General features: G+C 40.4%; 1 protein-coding gene across 2 annotated transcripts in view; it reads right to left on the bottom strand.

Moving 5' to 3' along the window:
• WDR19 (WD repeat domain 19) overlaps positions 1–12,781 on the bottom strand; it is a 43,518-nt gene that overhangs the window by 5,784 nt on the left and 24,953 nt on the right. For both annotated transcript variants that reach the window (XM_064149151.1, XM_064149150.1), the window contains 9 exons: positions 11,963–12,046; positions 10,099–10,245; positions 9,518–9,642; positions 7,507–7,619; positions 6,450–6,518; positions 5,884–5,961; positions 1,836–1,932; positions 728–852; positions 46–127 (listed from right to left, as the gene is read on the bottom strand). In XM_064149151.1, the coding sequence (XP_064005221.1) occupies positions 46–127; positions 728–852; positions 1,836–1,932; positions 5,884–5,961; positions 6,450–6,518; positions 7,507–7,619; positions 9,518–9,642; positions 10,099–10,245; positions 11,963–12,046 (920 nt within the window). The remainder of the gene's footprint in view (positions 1–45; positions 128–727; positions 853–1,835; positions 1,933–5,883; positions 5,962–6,449; positions 6,519–7,506; positions 7,620–9,517; positions 9,643–10,098; positions 10,246–11,962; positions 12,047–12,781) is intronic.

The following is a 12,781-nucleotide window of genomic DNA, read 5'->3' as shown; positions in this document are numbered from 1 at the left end:
GATTCATGAACTGTCCTGAAGAGCTGTCATGCTGCCAGCACTTACGTGAGGGGAACTTGCTGATGTTGTTGGCCACTCGGATAAGCAGACGTGCTCCCTTCATGTGATCACCTCGTCTCACGTGAGTCTGGAACGCAACAAACAGATCAGCTTAGCTGCAGCCTTTAGACAGTAACTCCTGCTCCTAGTGTTCACCCTTCGGGAGCTGCACAGCCATGGCTCTTTCATGGAACTGCGCAGAGGTGTGTCACACACTAGAGAAAAGGCCAGGGATTTCAGAATGGCTCTTTCTGGCCTTCCACTGCAATTTGCCAGCTCCTGCCTCACTGCTGCTGGATGGGTATCCTGATGGGCCATGGGTAGAAATCCTTTCAGCTCCTCTGCTTAATGTCATGTACAGAAAAGCAGCAAACTCCTTAAAAATAATGCTAGCACTAGCAGCACAGTATCTTTGTAAGTACGAATGCAGAAACGGAGGGAGCCAGCTGCAGAGTTTCACGTCTTTGGTATTTAAAAATACATTCAATATTAAAAACTGGGAAATATTAAAAACTGCTTTTTAAATTTGCTAACCAAGGAAGCAGGAACAATCAGCTGTGGACTGTCCTGGGCTCTCTGACACAACTTACACAACAAAGCAATTTATGCCTACAGAGTGTCCATACGTACAGCTCCATAAATCAGAGACCGCCAAGTCAGGCACGAATCCAGTTTCTGGGTTGATTACCTTCACTAAGATATAGCTGTGTAGAATCATAAGGTTGGTAGCCATCTCAGAAGGAATTTTAATCTTCTGGGTCTTTAACTCTGCGTACATACTGAAGAGCACATCGTGTGCGTTGCGGTAGTTGCCTTAAACAAACAACATCGAACAGTGAATTGGATTCTTCACAACGATTTCTTTACTCGTGACACACACAAAAGCTGCTCAGGAAGTGATGCTGGCTTTTGGAGCAAAACCTTGGCATGAGAATTTCTTTGGAAAGTCACAAGCAGTTGCATGTTTTTTTACACACAGAAGACATGGGGGCATGGTGTGCAACTGGCAGTGTTAGGTGTATGGTTGACCTTGGAATCTCTTGTTTTGGAAAACATCTTTCTGACTGTTCACTGCTGTGACTGTGGAGGTCATGCTGGCCAAGTGCTTTTCCACTCCTTAACCCAATGCTGAGGAGCAGGCCACAGATGTTAATGTGCCTGGGCTGCTCCTGAGGCTGCCATTTTTTACTTGTAGATATTTTTCTTAAAGGAAATGATGTTATGGGAGAGCTGTTGCCATGGCCACAGAGAAGAGCAAACAGAGCAGGTGAGAGCTATTTTGCTTCTAGCCCTGACCCTCCTCATTCTTTCCTAAGTTTAGGTACCTATTAGAGGGGAAGACAAGGCCTAAGTAAGCAGGTACAGAATCATAGAATCAACCAGGTTGGAAGAGACCTCCAAGATCATCCAGTCCAACCTATCACCCAGCCCTATCCAGTCAGAAATCATCTCCTAGGCATATCTCCCACAGAAAAACAAATGTGTGTTAAGTCTAAAGGATCAATATCCAAATCATGCATGTAGATACTGCAGACCAGTAACACACAGAGAACTTCATCACAGTGTTCATATGGATGCAATAAGTAATGTAGCTGTTTCCTCCAGTGTTTCATACCTAGGTCTGAGTCCCAATCTTTTCACAAAGGCTACTCCAAATTCAAAGTGAAACTTGAATATAATTAAAAGAACTGGCAAGTGCCTTAGTTCTGAGTACAGTCCTTTATAAATAATGGCATCCTAGGGACTGCTAGGATGTGGTGTTGGAGATGCTGTCATATCAGAGCCAACAGACTCACCTGAGCACTGCTCCTCCCTGGCAATGATGATGGCAGTCCTGGCAGCTTCTCTGTATTGCTTTAGTGCCATGTACAAGCGGAAGAGGTACTTGGCATCCTTAATTAAAGCATACAAAGGCAATTAATACTGGACAGATACTGCTGCATTCCACTTTACTTCCCACTCCACCACCACACTCCTCAGAGAGACAAGCTGGCTTGTTTCATGGAGGGCTCTGTATCTCCAGGCTTTAGCTAAACTAACACTCCACTACAAGCTTTGGCCCTTGGTATAGACAGATAAACACCCAGGCTGAGGACCCCAAGCTGTGGCAGGCAGATGCCAAGCCCTGTCACTAGGGACACAACCACAGATAGAGAGCTGTACAAGGGAAAGCCAACAACTTCAGACACATAGCATTTATGGTGTCAAAAAGGAACCAAAGAATTCTGTGTAGAAATGGTAATCCTGCTAGAAATGTTTCAATTGTGTTACAGATCTAGATGCAAACGTGGCTTGGTGTGGGTAAGGAAGATCATGGGATATCAGGGGTTGGAAGGGACCTCTGGAGATCATTGAGTTCAACCCCTCTGCCAGAGCAGGACCATATCATCTAGTGCAGGTTGCACAGGAATGCATCCAGACAAGGCTTGAAACCTTCAGGGAAGGAGACTCCATAACATCCCTGGGTAGCCTGTTTCAGTGCTCTGGGACCCTTACAGTAAAGTTCATGCTGAGGTGGGACTTTCTGTGCTGTATCACAGGGCTGTCCCTGTGCCTTTCTTTTTGACTCCCAATCCTCAGATATTTATAGACATTTTTTAGATCCCCTCTCAGTCTTCTCTGCATACTAGAAGTGGCAAATGCAGCAAAGTGTTGACCCAAGAGCTGGCTATCCAACAGCAGGAAAATGAATGAAATAATTCAAACTCAAAACATTAAAACCCTAAGATGTTAGTCCTGAAGAAATCAAACATGAGTTCTGTTCTTGTGAAGTGTACTCCACTTTCTAAAGGACTAATAAAAATTAGAAAAAGCAAAAGGAAATCAACAAGAGAAGATTTCATAAGGATTTTGAGAAAACCATCAGAAGAGGTCAATCCCTAAAAACACAGCTAAAATATGAAACAAAATTACCTTGCTTATGATGGAAAGGAACTATTAGGTAACAAAAAATCTGAGCTACTGTCACTATTTCAGATTTTTAGCAGAGATTTCTTAAATGAGATTGCCAAAAAGTGAAGTTTGTACATGAAAGTCCTTTAACTAGCAAATCAAGATTAAATTGAGCTGAAATATTGTTTGTAATAGCTCTAACTTTGATAAACCCATCAGGAAGGGGAAAAAAAACCACACTGTGTTAAAATAGTGTCAAATTATGTTTTAAAAGACTTGTCTTGATCAATATTGTGCTGTTCTCTGGAATACTGAGGGGGTTTTGTATAGAATTCTCAATCACACAGAAAAAAAAAAAAGGTATAAATTCCAAGGAATAGAAATATGAAAAATAAAGACATTTCCTTACAAGGGAAAGATTAACTCCCTGTATGAGAAGCAAGGAAAGAAAAATGATGAAAAATGAGAGATAAAAGCAAGAGAAACAAGACTGGCATACCAAAAGAAAACAGACAAGTCAAATTCTTCTTTTTAAGTTACAATATAGGGAAAAACAAGAAGTGACCATAAGCAATGACTTTTAAACTAATGATAGAGCAGAATTTCAAGTAAGGCACCATCATGAGGTTGAACATCTTAAGAATCACAATTAAGCAGTAACAGAATAGTTCTGGATGATAAAGTAACCAGGTATTAGTGGATATTACCTACCTGCTCTAAAGTGCCTTAGAAAGGAAAATTGCTATTCCCTGAGTGGGAGCAAAACAAAAATTCTGATGAAGGGTTGGTCGTGATGTGATACTTCCCAACTCCTGACACCTCCTAATGACCACAGATAGCTAATTCCACTGGTGACCAGGGAGGTGGTTGGGGCCCCATCCCTGGAGATATTCAAGATAAGGCTCAACAGGGCTCTGGACAACTTGGTCGAGTTGAGGATGTCCCTGTGGACTGCAGAGTGGGGTTGGACTAGATGACCTTTGGAGGTCACTTACAGCCCAATCCATTCCATGATTCTATGACAGCAAAAGGCTGCACATTTTCCTCATCCAGGCTGCTCTTCCCTTTTATCCTGGTGCAGGAGGAGAAGGATCCTAACCCAGCAAGTGATCTTCTATAGTATTTCCTGTGTCCCTAGTTATATTTTACTTCAATGTATTATTTAAGTGGCTTACAGGGCATAGGAAAAATAAGGATTTAAGGAAACTTAGCCTCGGGTTTTACTGTCATATTTCTACCTTTAAAGGCAGCCAGTTTAGAAGATAAATGTAGGAAGGAACTGTCAATTGACACCACATTTCCTAAGGTCTTGGAAACAATCACTGCAATCTAACTGATCTTAACATTTGATAGCCATGATATTAGCTTAGTTCTTAACTCTACGTTTTAAAGCACTTGCACCTACAAAATATGCACACAGAAAACAGCAGAACCTTGCTAGTTTGCTCCCTGAGAGATTACCTAAGGGCACACAGAGAGCAAATGAAGGATCTTTAAGTTTAACAAATACAGTAGCTGACATCACAACACACTTAAGAAATATGATTTTGGTAAGCATAATGATTTTGGTAACATTAAAATGCCACACTGCTGGCTGTGAAAGACTGAAAGCCATCAGGCTGCTGTGAGCAGTGACCTGGCTTGCAGGTCAATGCTTAGAGGATTAGCAAGTTTCTGCTGTGTGGCTACTTTAAGTTCAGCCTTGCAAAAATACCACCACATCAAAGCTGCTAGTTTCTAAAAGCAATCCCATTTGCTTGATAATTTCAAACCCACTGTCTTGATGCCCTAATAAGGAAAAAGATTACTTCTTTGGTTTCTTTTAAGGCAGATTTTTAAAACAAGTATCTATCATTTGAGAAAAGTAAAATTTTGTTACTCACTGAAAGGGACTATGGCAGATTGGATTAAAGCATTCAGAAGAACAAGAGAGAGCTTTTAAACAAGGAAAAGAAAGCTCTACATTGAAGTTCAGAACAATGTTAAATATGACACTTATAAAATTCCTAAGTGTTTTCTAAAACCTTCTGAACCTCCTCACTATGGAAATCACTTTGTAGCTCAGTTCCCTATGCACTTCCTTCAACTAGATGGCCAGGCTGCTGCTCTTGGAAAAGAGCCTGGATTCTACAGTTTTTCTCTGCTCAGCTTTCAGCATAAATCTGAAATTCTTTTGCTGACTTTGATGCTACACTGATTTTTCATCCTGTGTCCCCAGCACCTTCATTTTCTTCTGGTACAACTTTGTTTCACTTGAAATTTCATTCACATTTCAAGCTACAGACAAATGATAAAGAGGTAAATAACAGAGAGAGGAGTTCTGGGGTTATTTTCATTTTCAATTAAGTCTCAGTGGCAGACCTTGGAGCTGCTCTGGGCTAAGCTCATTAGTTATTAATCGCTTCAGAAATTAACAGGGAGCTGGTAATTTGGAAAATCTCTCCACACCTTTTTATGTCTTAATGTATAGAGAATACAGGAACTAATGTGGCCTGATCATCTTCAGGGTTTTGTCCTTCAGCTTTTATTTACTACTTTAGTTTCTTCCACGCAGACAGTCAAACCAGCTCCCCACACAGCTGTAGCTAATCTTGAGGCACACACCAGCTGACTGTCCATCTGGGAAAGGCAACAGCTAGCTGGTTGCTGGCATGAACAAAGAGGTAACTTCTGTCCCTTTCCTTCAGTATGAGCATTGATTGAGATCTCCTCTGTCCAATAACTGCTTTCCTAAGCTTGGAGAACAATGATGACATCTAAGATAGTTATGTTTTTGTCTTTCTGAAACTGAAGTTACTAGGTGCATGACCCAGAGTGATCATGGAAGTCTTGTTCCTGAAGTAGCCAAGCTAAAACGCAGTCTGTGCTTACCCAAAAGTTTAGGACAAAGTAAGGTCAAAATATCTTGCAGCACAGCAAGGTGACACAACAGCAGTGAGACAAATCCCCTACCTTGGGCATGCCATCAGTTTCTCCCATAAGGTAGTCTATCAGCTGATTTGTTAGGGCTTCATCTTTCGCTTGTCCCACCTATTAAATGAAGACAGAAGAAATGATGATATGAAAGGAAAATACTTATTTTTAAGTATTTTTTTAGGCAGGAGAGTTGGATGAGATAAGCTTCAGAAGTTTCTCTCAGTCTCACCCTCTCTGTGACAGAGAGTAAGAACAGAGGCATATTGACCTCTCAAACTACAGTGTGTGGACTGGCAAGATCAGCAGAACTGAAGAACTAGGCAGCTATTGCTAAAATGGAAAATTCCAAACTCAGCTGTTTTTGACACACAACCACCAAGATCTGCATGAATTCATAAACCCTCCTTTGGAGACTGGAAAAACCCTGGTGTCAGTATTCATTTATTCTACTTTTTACATGTTTAGATATCACCTTTACTGACAGAGTTTTCTTCTCTTTGCAATCTGTCCCAACATCTCACTGACACTAGGAAAATGGGCCAGCACTGAAGGCAAACCTCTTGAAAAGGTGAAGAATTGTTTGTTTTGTTAAAAATGCTTACTGTTTCAATTGCCATTTCTATAGCCAAGTTATCTTCTGTGTTTGGACTTTTCATAAAGTGCTTCAATGCCTGAAATGATGCAGAAGAAAAGTTAAATCTGAGATGAAATAAACAATCATTTTCCTAATTTTTCATCAAGTTACCTCTGTCTGTATTGTGACAGACAAGTGGCACACTGAGTGCTTATCTTGCTTGTATTTTACAGCCATAAGGATATCCACATATACTACAGAGGCAGCAGCTTGCTCTTACAGACACTCCTGCCAAGAAGTTTGGTTTAGCACAGGGTTAACCAATAATGGTGTAGCACCAGACTTGGTAAAGTTACATCACAGTTGGACTTGATGATCTTAAAGGTCTTTTCCAACCAAAAAAAATCTATAATTCTAAGAAAGAAGAGTTGAGTCTTTGTCTCATGTATACCTTCACCTAACTCATATATACCTTCACCTAACTGTGAAAGATGTGCAAAGCAACATGTTGAGAATCATCAGTGTGCCACTGGACACACCTGTAGGCCCCATCTGAAGAAGTGGTCACCTACAATGGCTGTAATATCTTTTGGTCTCTGGTCAGTATGCAAAAGTCAAAGATTCAATAACCATCAGTTCACTGATTTGCAACTGATCAAAAGGAAATGTGTCAATCACCATACTTTAATGAATGTATTTCCTTTATTCAAAGAGAAGCTCTAAGTTAGGGAATGATACAGTATTAGAGGAATAATTAAGTAAGCATTAGCCAAGCTTGCATAGGTCAGGCTGATAAAACAGTAATAAATTCTGCTTCTGGATTTATGATACACAGAGGTACACTGAGGGCAGTCTACCTGGAGCCTTTGCTGCTGTGAAAAAGTTCTGTGCCTGGCAGTGTATAATCCACAGAATACCATGTAGAAAGCTGGAAACAGAAATAGTTTGCCTGTATTTTTTCACACTTTGTTACTATCTCATCACTTAGGACAGCTCAATTCTCCTACGAAGTTCCCCGATTTTGAAGTACTGCATTTGGAACAGCTTCTGTGAAGGTTTGCCTATCACTGGCTTTGTGTACTCACCCGTCCATACTGACCACACAGCAAGAAGAATTTTCCAGCCTGAAAATGTTTCTTTTCTCCTTCAAAATACAGTGCAATGCTCTGATAATCTTCATTGGTGGTGCTTTCAGAACCTGCCACAAAGAGAGAGCAAGAATAGCCAAGTATTCTTACTGGCCAGTAGGACAAGGGAGGTTACTCTTCCCCTGTACTCAACACTGGTCAGGCCACACCTTGAGTCCTGTGTCCAGTTCTGGGCTCCTGAATTCAAGAGAGATGTTGAGATACTGGAACATGTCCAGAGAAGGCCGACAAAGCGGCCTGGAGCACAGCCCTGTGAGGAGAGGCTGAGGGAGCTGGGGTTGTTCAGCCTGGAGAAGAGGAGGCTCAGGGCTGACCTCATTGCTGACTACAACTACCTGAAAGGAGGCTGTAAGCCAGGTGGGGTTGGTCTCTTCTCCCAGGCAATCAGCAAGAGAACAAGCGGACACAGTCTCAAGCTGTGCCAGGGGAAGTCTAGGCTGGATGTTAGGAGGAAGTTCTTCAGAGAGTGAATGGCATTGGAATGGGCTGCACAGTGAGGTGGTGGGGTCACCAGCCCTGCAGGTGTTCAAGAAGAGACTGAATGAGGCACTTAGTGCCATGGTCTAATTGACTGGACAGGGCTGAGTGATAGGTTGGACTGGATGACCTTGGAGGTCCCTTCCAACCTCGCTGATTCTATGACTAAGAAAAATACCTTAATAAAGGAAAAAACTCCTATTCTATGGGTATTTTGTCTACTGACATTCAAAGAAAAATCAAAGCCAGCTACACTCAAATTCTGTCTTATCCATATTTTTCCTAATTAATCAGACTACATGTCAGACATTATTTCAATGCATTTTTAGCTCCTAATTGTTTCCATAGGTTTTATACCATAACAAGATTTCTGTTTTTTTTCCACATGGCCTAACTGTGGCCTACTAATGAATTCTTCCAGCAACAATAAAACAGAGCAATTGATTGTGATTATCACCTGAATTATTTTCACAGTCCACGAGTAAGTGAATTTATCTCTGTCCCACAGAGCAGGGATATCAGGACCAATGTAACCATGTGGCAACAGGGAATATTGCTTAAGTCTTCTAACCAAGACTCCATTTTACTGTAAACATCAAAACTAAATACAGCCACTACTCCAAAGTTAGTGTTAAACCCTTTGTCCACATACATAAGATTAAATTTGAGATTTTGTATAGAGAGAAGGAAAAGAGCACAGGAGCAGCAGAACAACAGTGGCCACCATGACAGGCAGTACATCATCAAGCTAGCTGTTGCCAAATGTTTAGAACTTCTATAAGAAGAATACATTGTTTAAAGGGAGATATTAATTGAAAACATGAGACGGTTCTGTAGACACCTTTGTGGAACTGTTTCCACAAAGATGGTGCCTGACCCAGGTGAAAAATCTAATATTTATTGCAAATGGACAAGGTGGCCACTAACTGATGACAGCCTGAGGTAAAAGCTTCACAGTAAGGTCTCCCTTTTTGCCTTTCACTGACAAAAGTGGAGGCCACAAAGGGCTTTAGAGGGATAAAAAAGGAAGACAAGTGACATACACATGTAAGAAAAGAGCTGAAACGTTGAAAAAGGGAAAAAAGGAATAAAAGTCAGGAATTGAACCAATACAATTCTTGGCTTTGGAAAAGCAGTATTATCTAGATCAAGGTCAAAGAAAGGGATTCCCCAACAGGCACAAGAGAATAGTCTAGACAAATGCATTATCTCCATGGATAAATAGGAAAAGATCTAGCAAGGTGATACTGTAAAGCAACCTGGACTGAGGACCAAGGGAGATACCTTAGCTGAAATCTAAAAGTAGTCCATAGCCTACCTATTGCCAAACCTGTCCATGGTGACTGGGTATGAAAAAGACTGGCAAACAAAACTTCACATCTCATGTCTTATGAGTTCAGGTTGGTCTAAACCACATGAAAAAAAAACAGCAAAACACCTTGCAAGCAAACTATTAACTTGGAATACTCACTGATGATATCAGCGTAGATCTCCATCTTGTTGTGCTGTTGAGCTAATGTGAAGGCTTCATTATTGCACTTGGACATGACGAGAAACTGGATGGCAGAACCATAGTCACCAAGCTGCAGAAAGAATCTAACCAGAAAGTACAAATTAATTATTTTGTGCTAATTAAGATAATGAATACACCAAATATTTTAGGAATATAGTGTATTTTGTGGCATACATTTCTTTTATACCTATATTTTTATCAGGTTACTTAAATTAACTTAGTATCAATAATACAACAAGACAACTTTGATTCTCTGCATCAATTACTTCAGATTCATAGGATTTTAATCAGAAAGTTAAAAAAATCAGTACCTGCCTCGTTGCCCATATTTTAAAGAACTCAAATCAATAACTTAAATATATAGCTATTGGCCAAGCACCCAATAAACAGAGCCTGATAATTGATAACTGAAATACATAGCTATTGGCCAAGCACCCAATAATCAGAGTCTGATACATTAATAAGCTTCACCAGCTTCCAAGAGGGAATGGCTTCTTGCACCCTTTTGGTTTTTGAACCTGTGGAATATTGATTGTTACCTGGCCACCATCTTTGCTCCCTCAAGAGACTGTGTTTCTCTCACAATGGTAACAGCCTTTTCAGGATTATTCAGGTGATCCAAATACAGTCGAATTACACTGTCCCACTGCTTTGCGTGCTCGTAAGCTATCACAGCTTCCTTGTACCTGCAAAATAATGGCCCCATATCAGCTTCTCTAACTTTTAATGATTATTTATTAACTTATTTAGTAATTAACTTGTTAAACTTTCACCACCTGGTGTGAAGGAAGCATACAGAATTTTATTTCTGAAAGGTTACTCTGTGACATCTTCACTTCAGTTTGCATATGATAGTCTTGCCTTTACTATGTTTTTTTTAGGTCTCTGTTTCATCATAGAATGATTTAGGTTGGAAGAGACCTTTAAAGATCACCTGGTTCCAACCCTTGTGCCATGGGCAGGGATACCTCTTACTAGAAGTAAGAGAATCTCTGGTGTGAGATAGTCTTGGAGTCTCTTCCAACCTGGTTGATTCTATGAAAGGAAGAGATGATAGAAAAATATCTGGCATAAAGGTATTTTTTACCTACTCTGCCAGCACCTGTTTTGGTCTATTTTAAAAGCAGTTCATCTGTTCCATCAGTTCCATATGAAACCACTTGGGAGCAAGAGAACAATAAAAGCCAAACAGATGAAAGCTGCACAGTTTAAAAAAAAACACACTTCTGTTCTGTAAAGTAAACGAAGAAATTTCTCCTCCTCACTATGCAGCTGACACAAATAGCATTTTGTAGTCTCATCAAAGCAAACATGTAGTTCTGCTCTTGCTTTATATTATAAAATACCATTCTGCAACACACTTACTTACAGATAAAGCCTTATAGAAGCTACATTCTGTGATTAAAATATATTCTGTTTGAGGTTTTCATACCAGACAATACTTTCATATTCAGTATTTTGCAAGATGCAACAGTAATTTGGTTCAAGAATGAAAAATTCTCTTTTATGACTATTCCTCCTTGAATGACCTTTAAAAATCTGTCTGGTTTTGAGTGGACAGAAAGCTATTTTACCCCTTCCCAAAGGACTAAAATAAAAATGCTCCATGCTGGATCAGAAGTTTAAATGGACATACTATTCACAAATATATACAGAAACACAAAATACACAAATCCATATTCAGCCTGAGCCCAGTCCTCTGACCTTGGCTTATCACAATTTCATTAGTGCCAAAACCTTCCAAAGCCTTCCTCCACAACCAGGCCTAACACCAAGGCCTCAATGCCCATTCTCATGCCTCCCCTGCTTCCCCCCCATACCAGGCCCAAATTGGGCAGCAAAAATGAGCCTGGCCACTCAAGGATGAAACAACAAAGAAAAGATAACAGCCAACACGTGCTGGGAGCAGGGAGAGGGAGAAAGAGAGCAGAATAGACAGAAATGTCTGTTTATATAGGGGTGCAGGCTGATGGGAATAAAATAACAAAGATTACATTCTCTGGTGTCCTCTCCTTGTAATCTCTGGTACTTCTGGAGATCTTAGGAACCTCTACGGTTCTTAAACCCATAACAAAATCACAGCTAAGGAGTTGTTAGAAACAGACTGAACTTGAATACTGCACAAGGTGAAATATTGCATTGAGTGCAGTACTTCAAAATCTTTCATGATCTTTGTTATGGATAATAATGCTTAGACAGGAAAACCACCAATTAGAAACACTTCTTTGACTCTAGTAGAAGTTTGTTTCCAATCTTTGCCCAACACTTTAATTCTACATATTTCAGAAGACATTTTCAAAAGGCTACTTTATGCTAAATTGAAAGTCTCTTATTTTTATAAAAAGAGTGATGTGTACTAACAATAATAACATGTTTAAAGAAAAGAAAATCATCCAAGCACACCTGCCGTCTGCTTCTTTGGCCTTTGCGTATTGTAGGTGAATCTTTGGAGATGAAACATGAGGAAGAAGTTCACCAACTTTTGCCCTAGCAAGACAAGATGGTAGTTAGTGAGTAGATATATATCTGTTTTCAGGTTTGCTTCAGTTAAACAGGCATGTTTATATTAACACTGAAAGGGAAGCTAAAAAAAGAAGTAATTGAACATGTGTGAGCTCTGAAGGCACTTTAATGTCTTCAAGCTGAACTCTGTAAATGCAAGAGCTGGCTACTACAGATCGCTACATGAACATACAGGATTAAACAAGCACAGTGTCTTCTCTTTATATTCTGTGGGAGCACAGAATCATGGAATGGCTTAGGTTGGAAGGGATCTTAAAAATCATGTAGTTCCAATCCCACTGCCGCGGGCTGGGACATCTACTACACCAGCTTGCTCAAAGCCCCTTCCAACCTGGCTTTCAACATTTCCAGGCTAGAGCCTGCACAACTTCTCGAGGCAACATGTTCCAGTGCCTCACCACCATTGTAGAGAAGAATTTCTTCCTAATATCTCATCTAAATCCAGCTTCTTTCAGTCTGAGGCCATTATCCCATGTCTTGTCACTCCATGCTTTTGCCTAAAGTCCCTTTACAGCTCTTGCTGCAGTCCTCTTCAAATACTGGAAGTGTTTGAAGAATTGTCAGACTAACCATTTCTACCTCTTGTAGTCTCTAATCACTCTACAGAGACAGCACAGTGCTAGCCTTGTAACTTGAAAGAATGTGCAAAAGAGTCCACAAGCCCACCAGTACAGGCATGGTTGTGATGATTCCAGTGAG

The sequence above is a fragment of the Pogoniulus pusillus genome, chromosome 9 (genome assembly GCF_015220805.1).
Source record: "Pogoniulus pusillus isolate bPogPus1 chromosome 9, bPogPus1.pri, whole genome shotgun sequence".
NCBI lineage: Eukaryota > Metazoa > Chordata > Aves > Piciformes > Lybiidae > Pogoniulus > Pogoniulus pusillus.
This window is presented reverse-complemented; position numbering and strand designations above follow the sequence as displayed.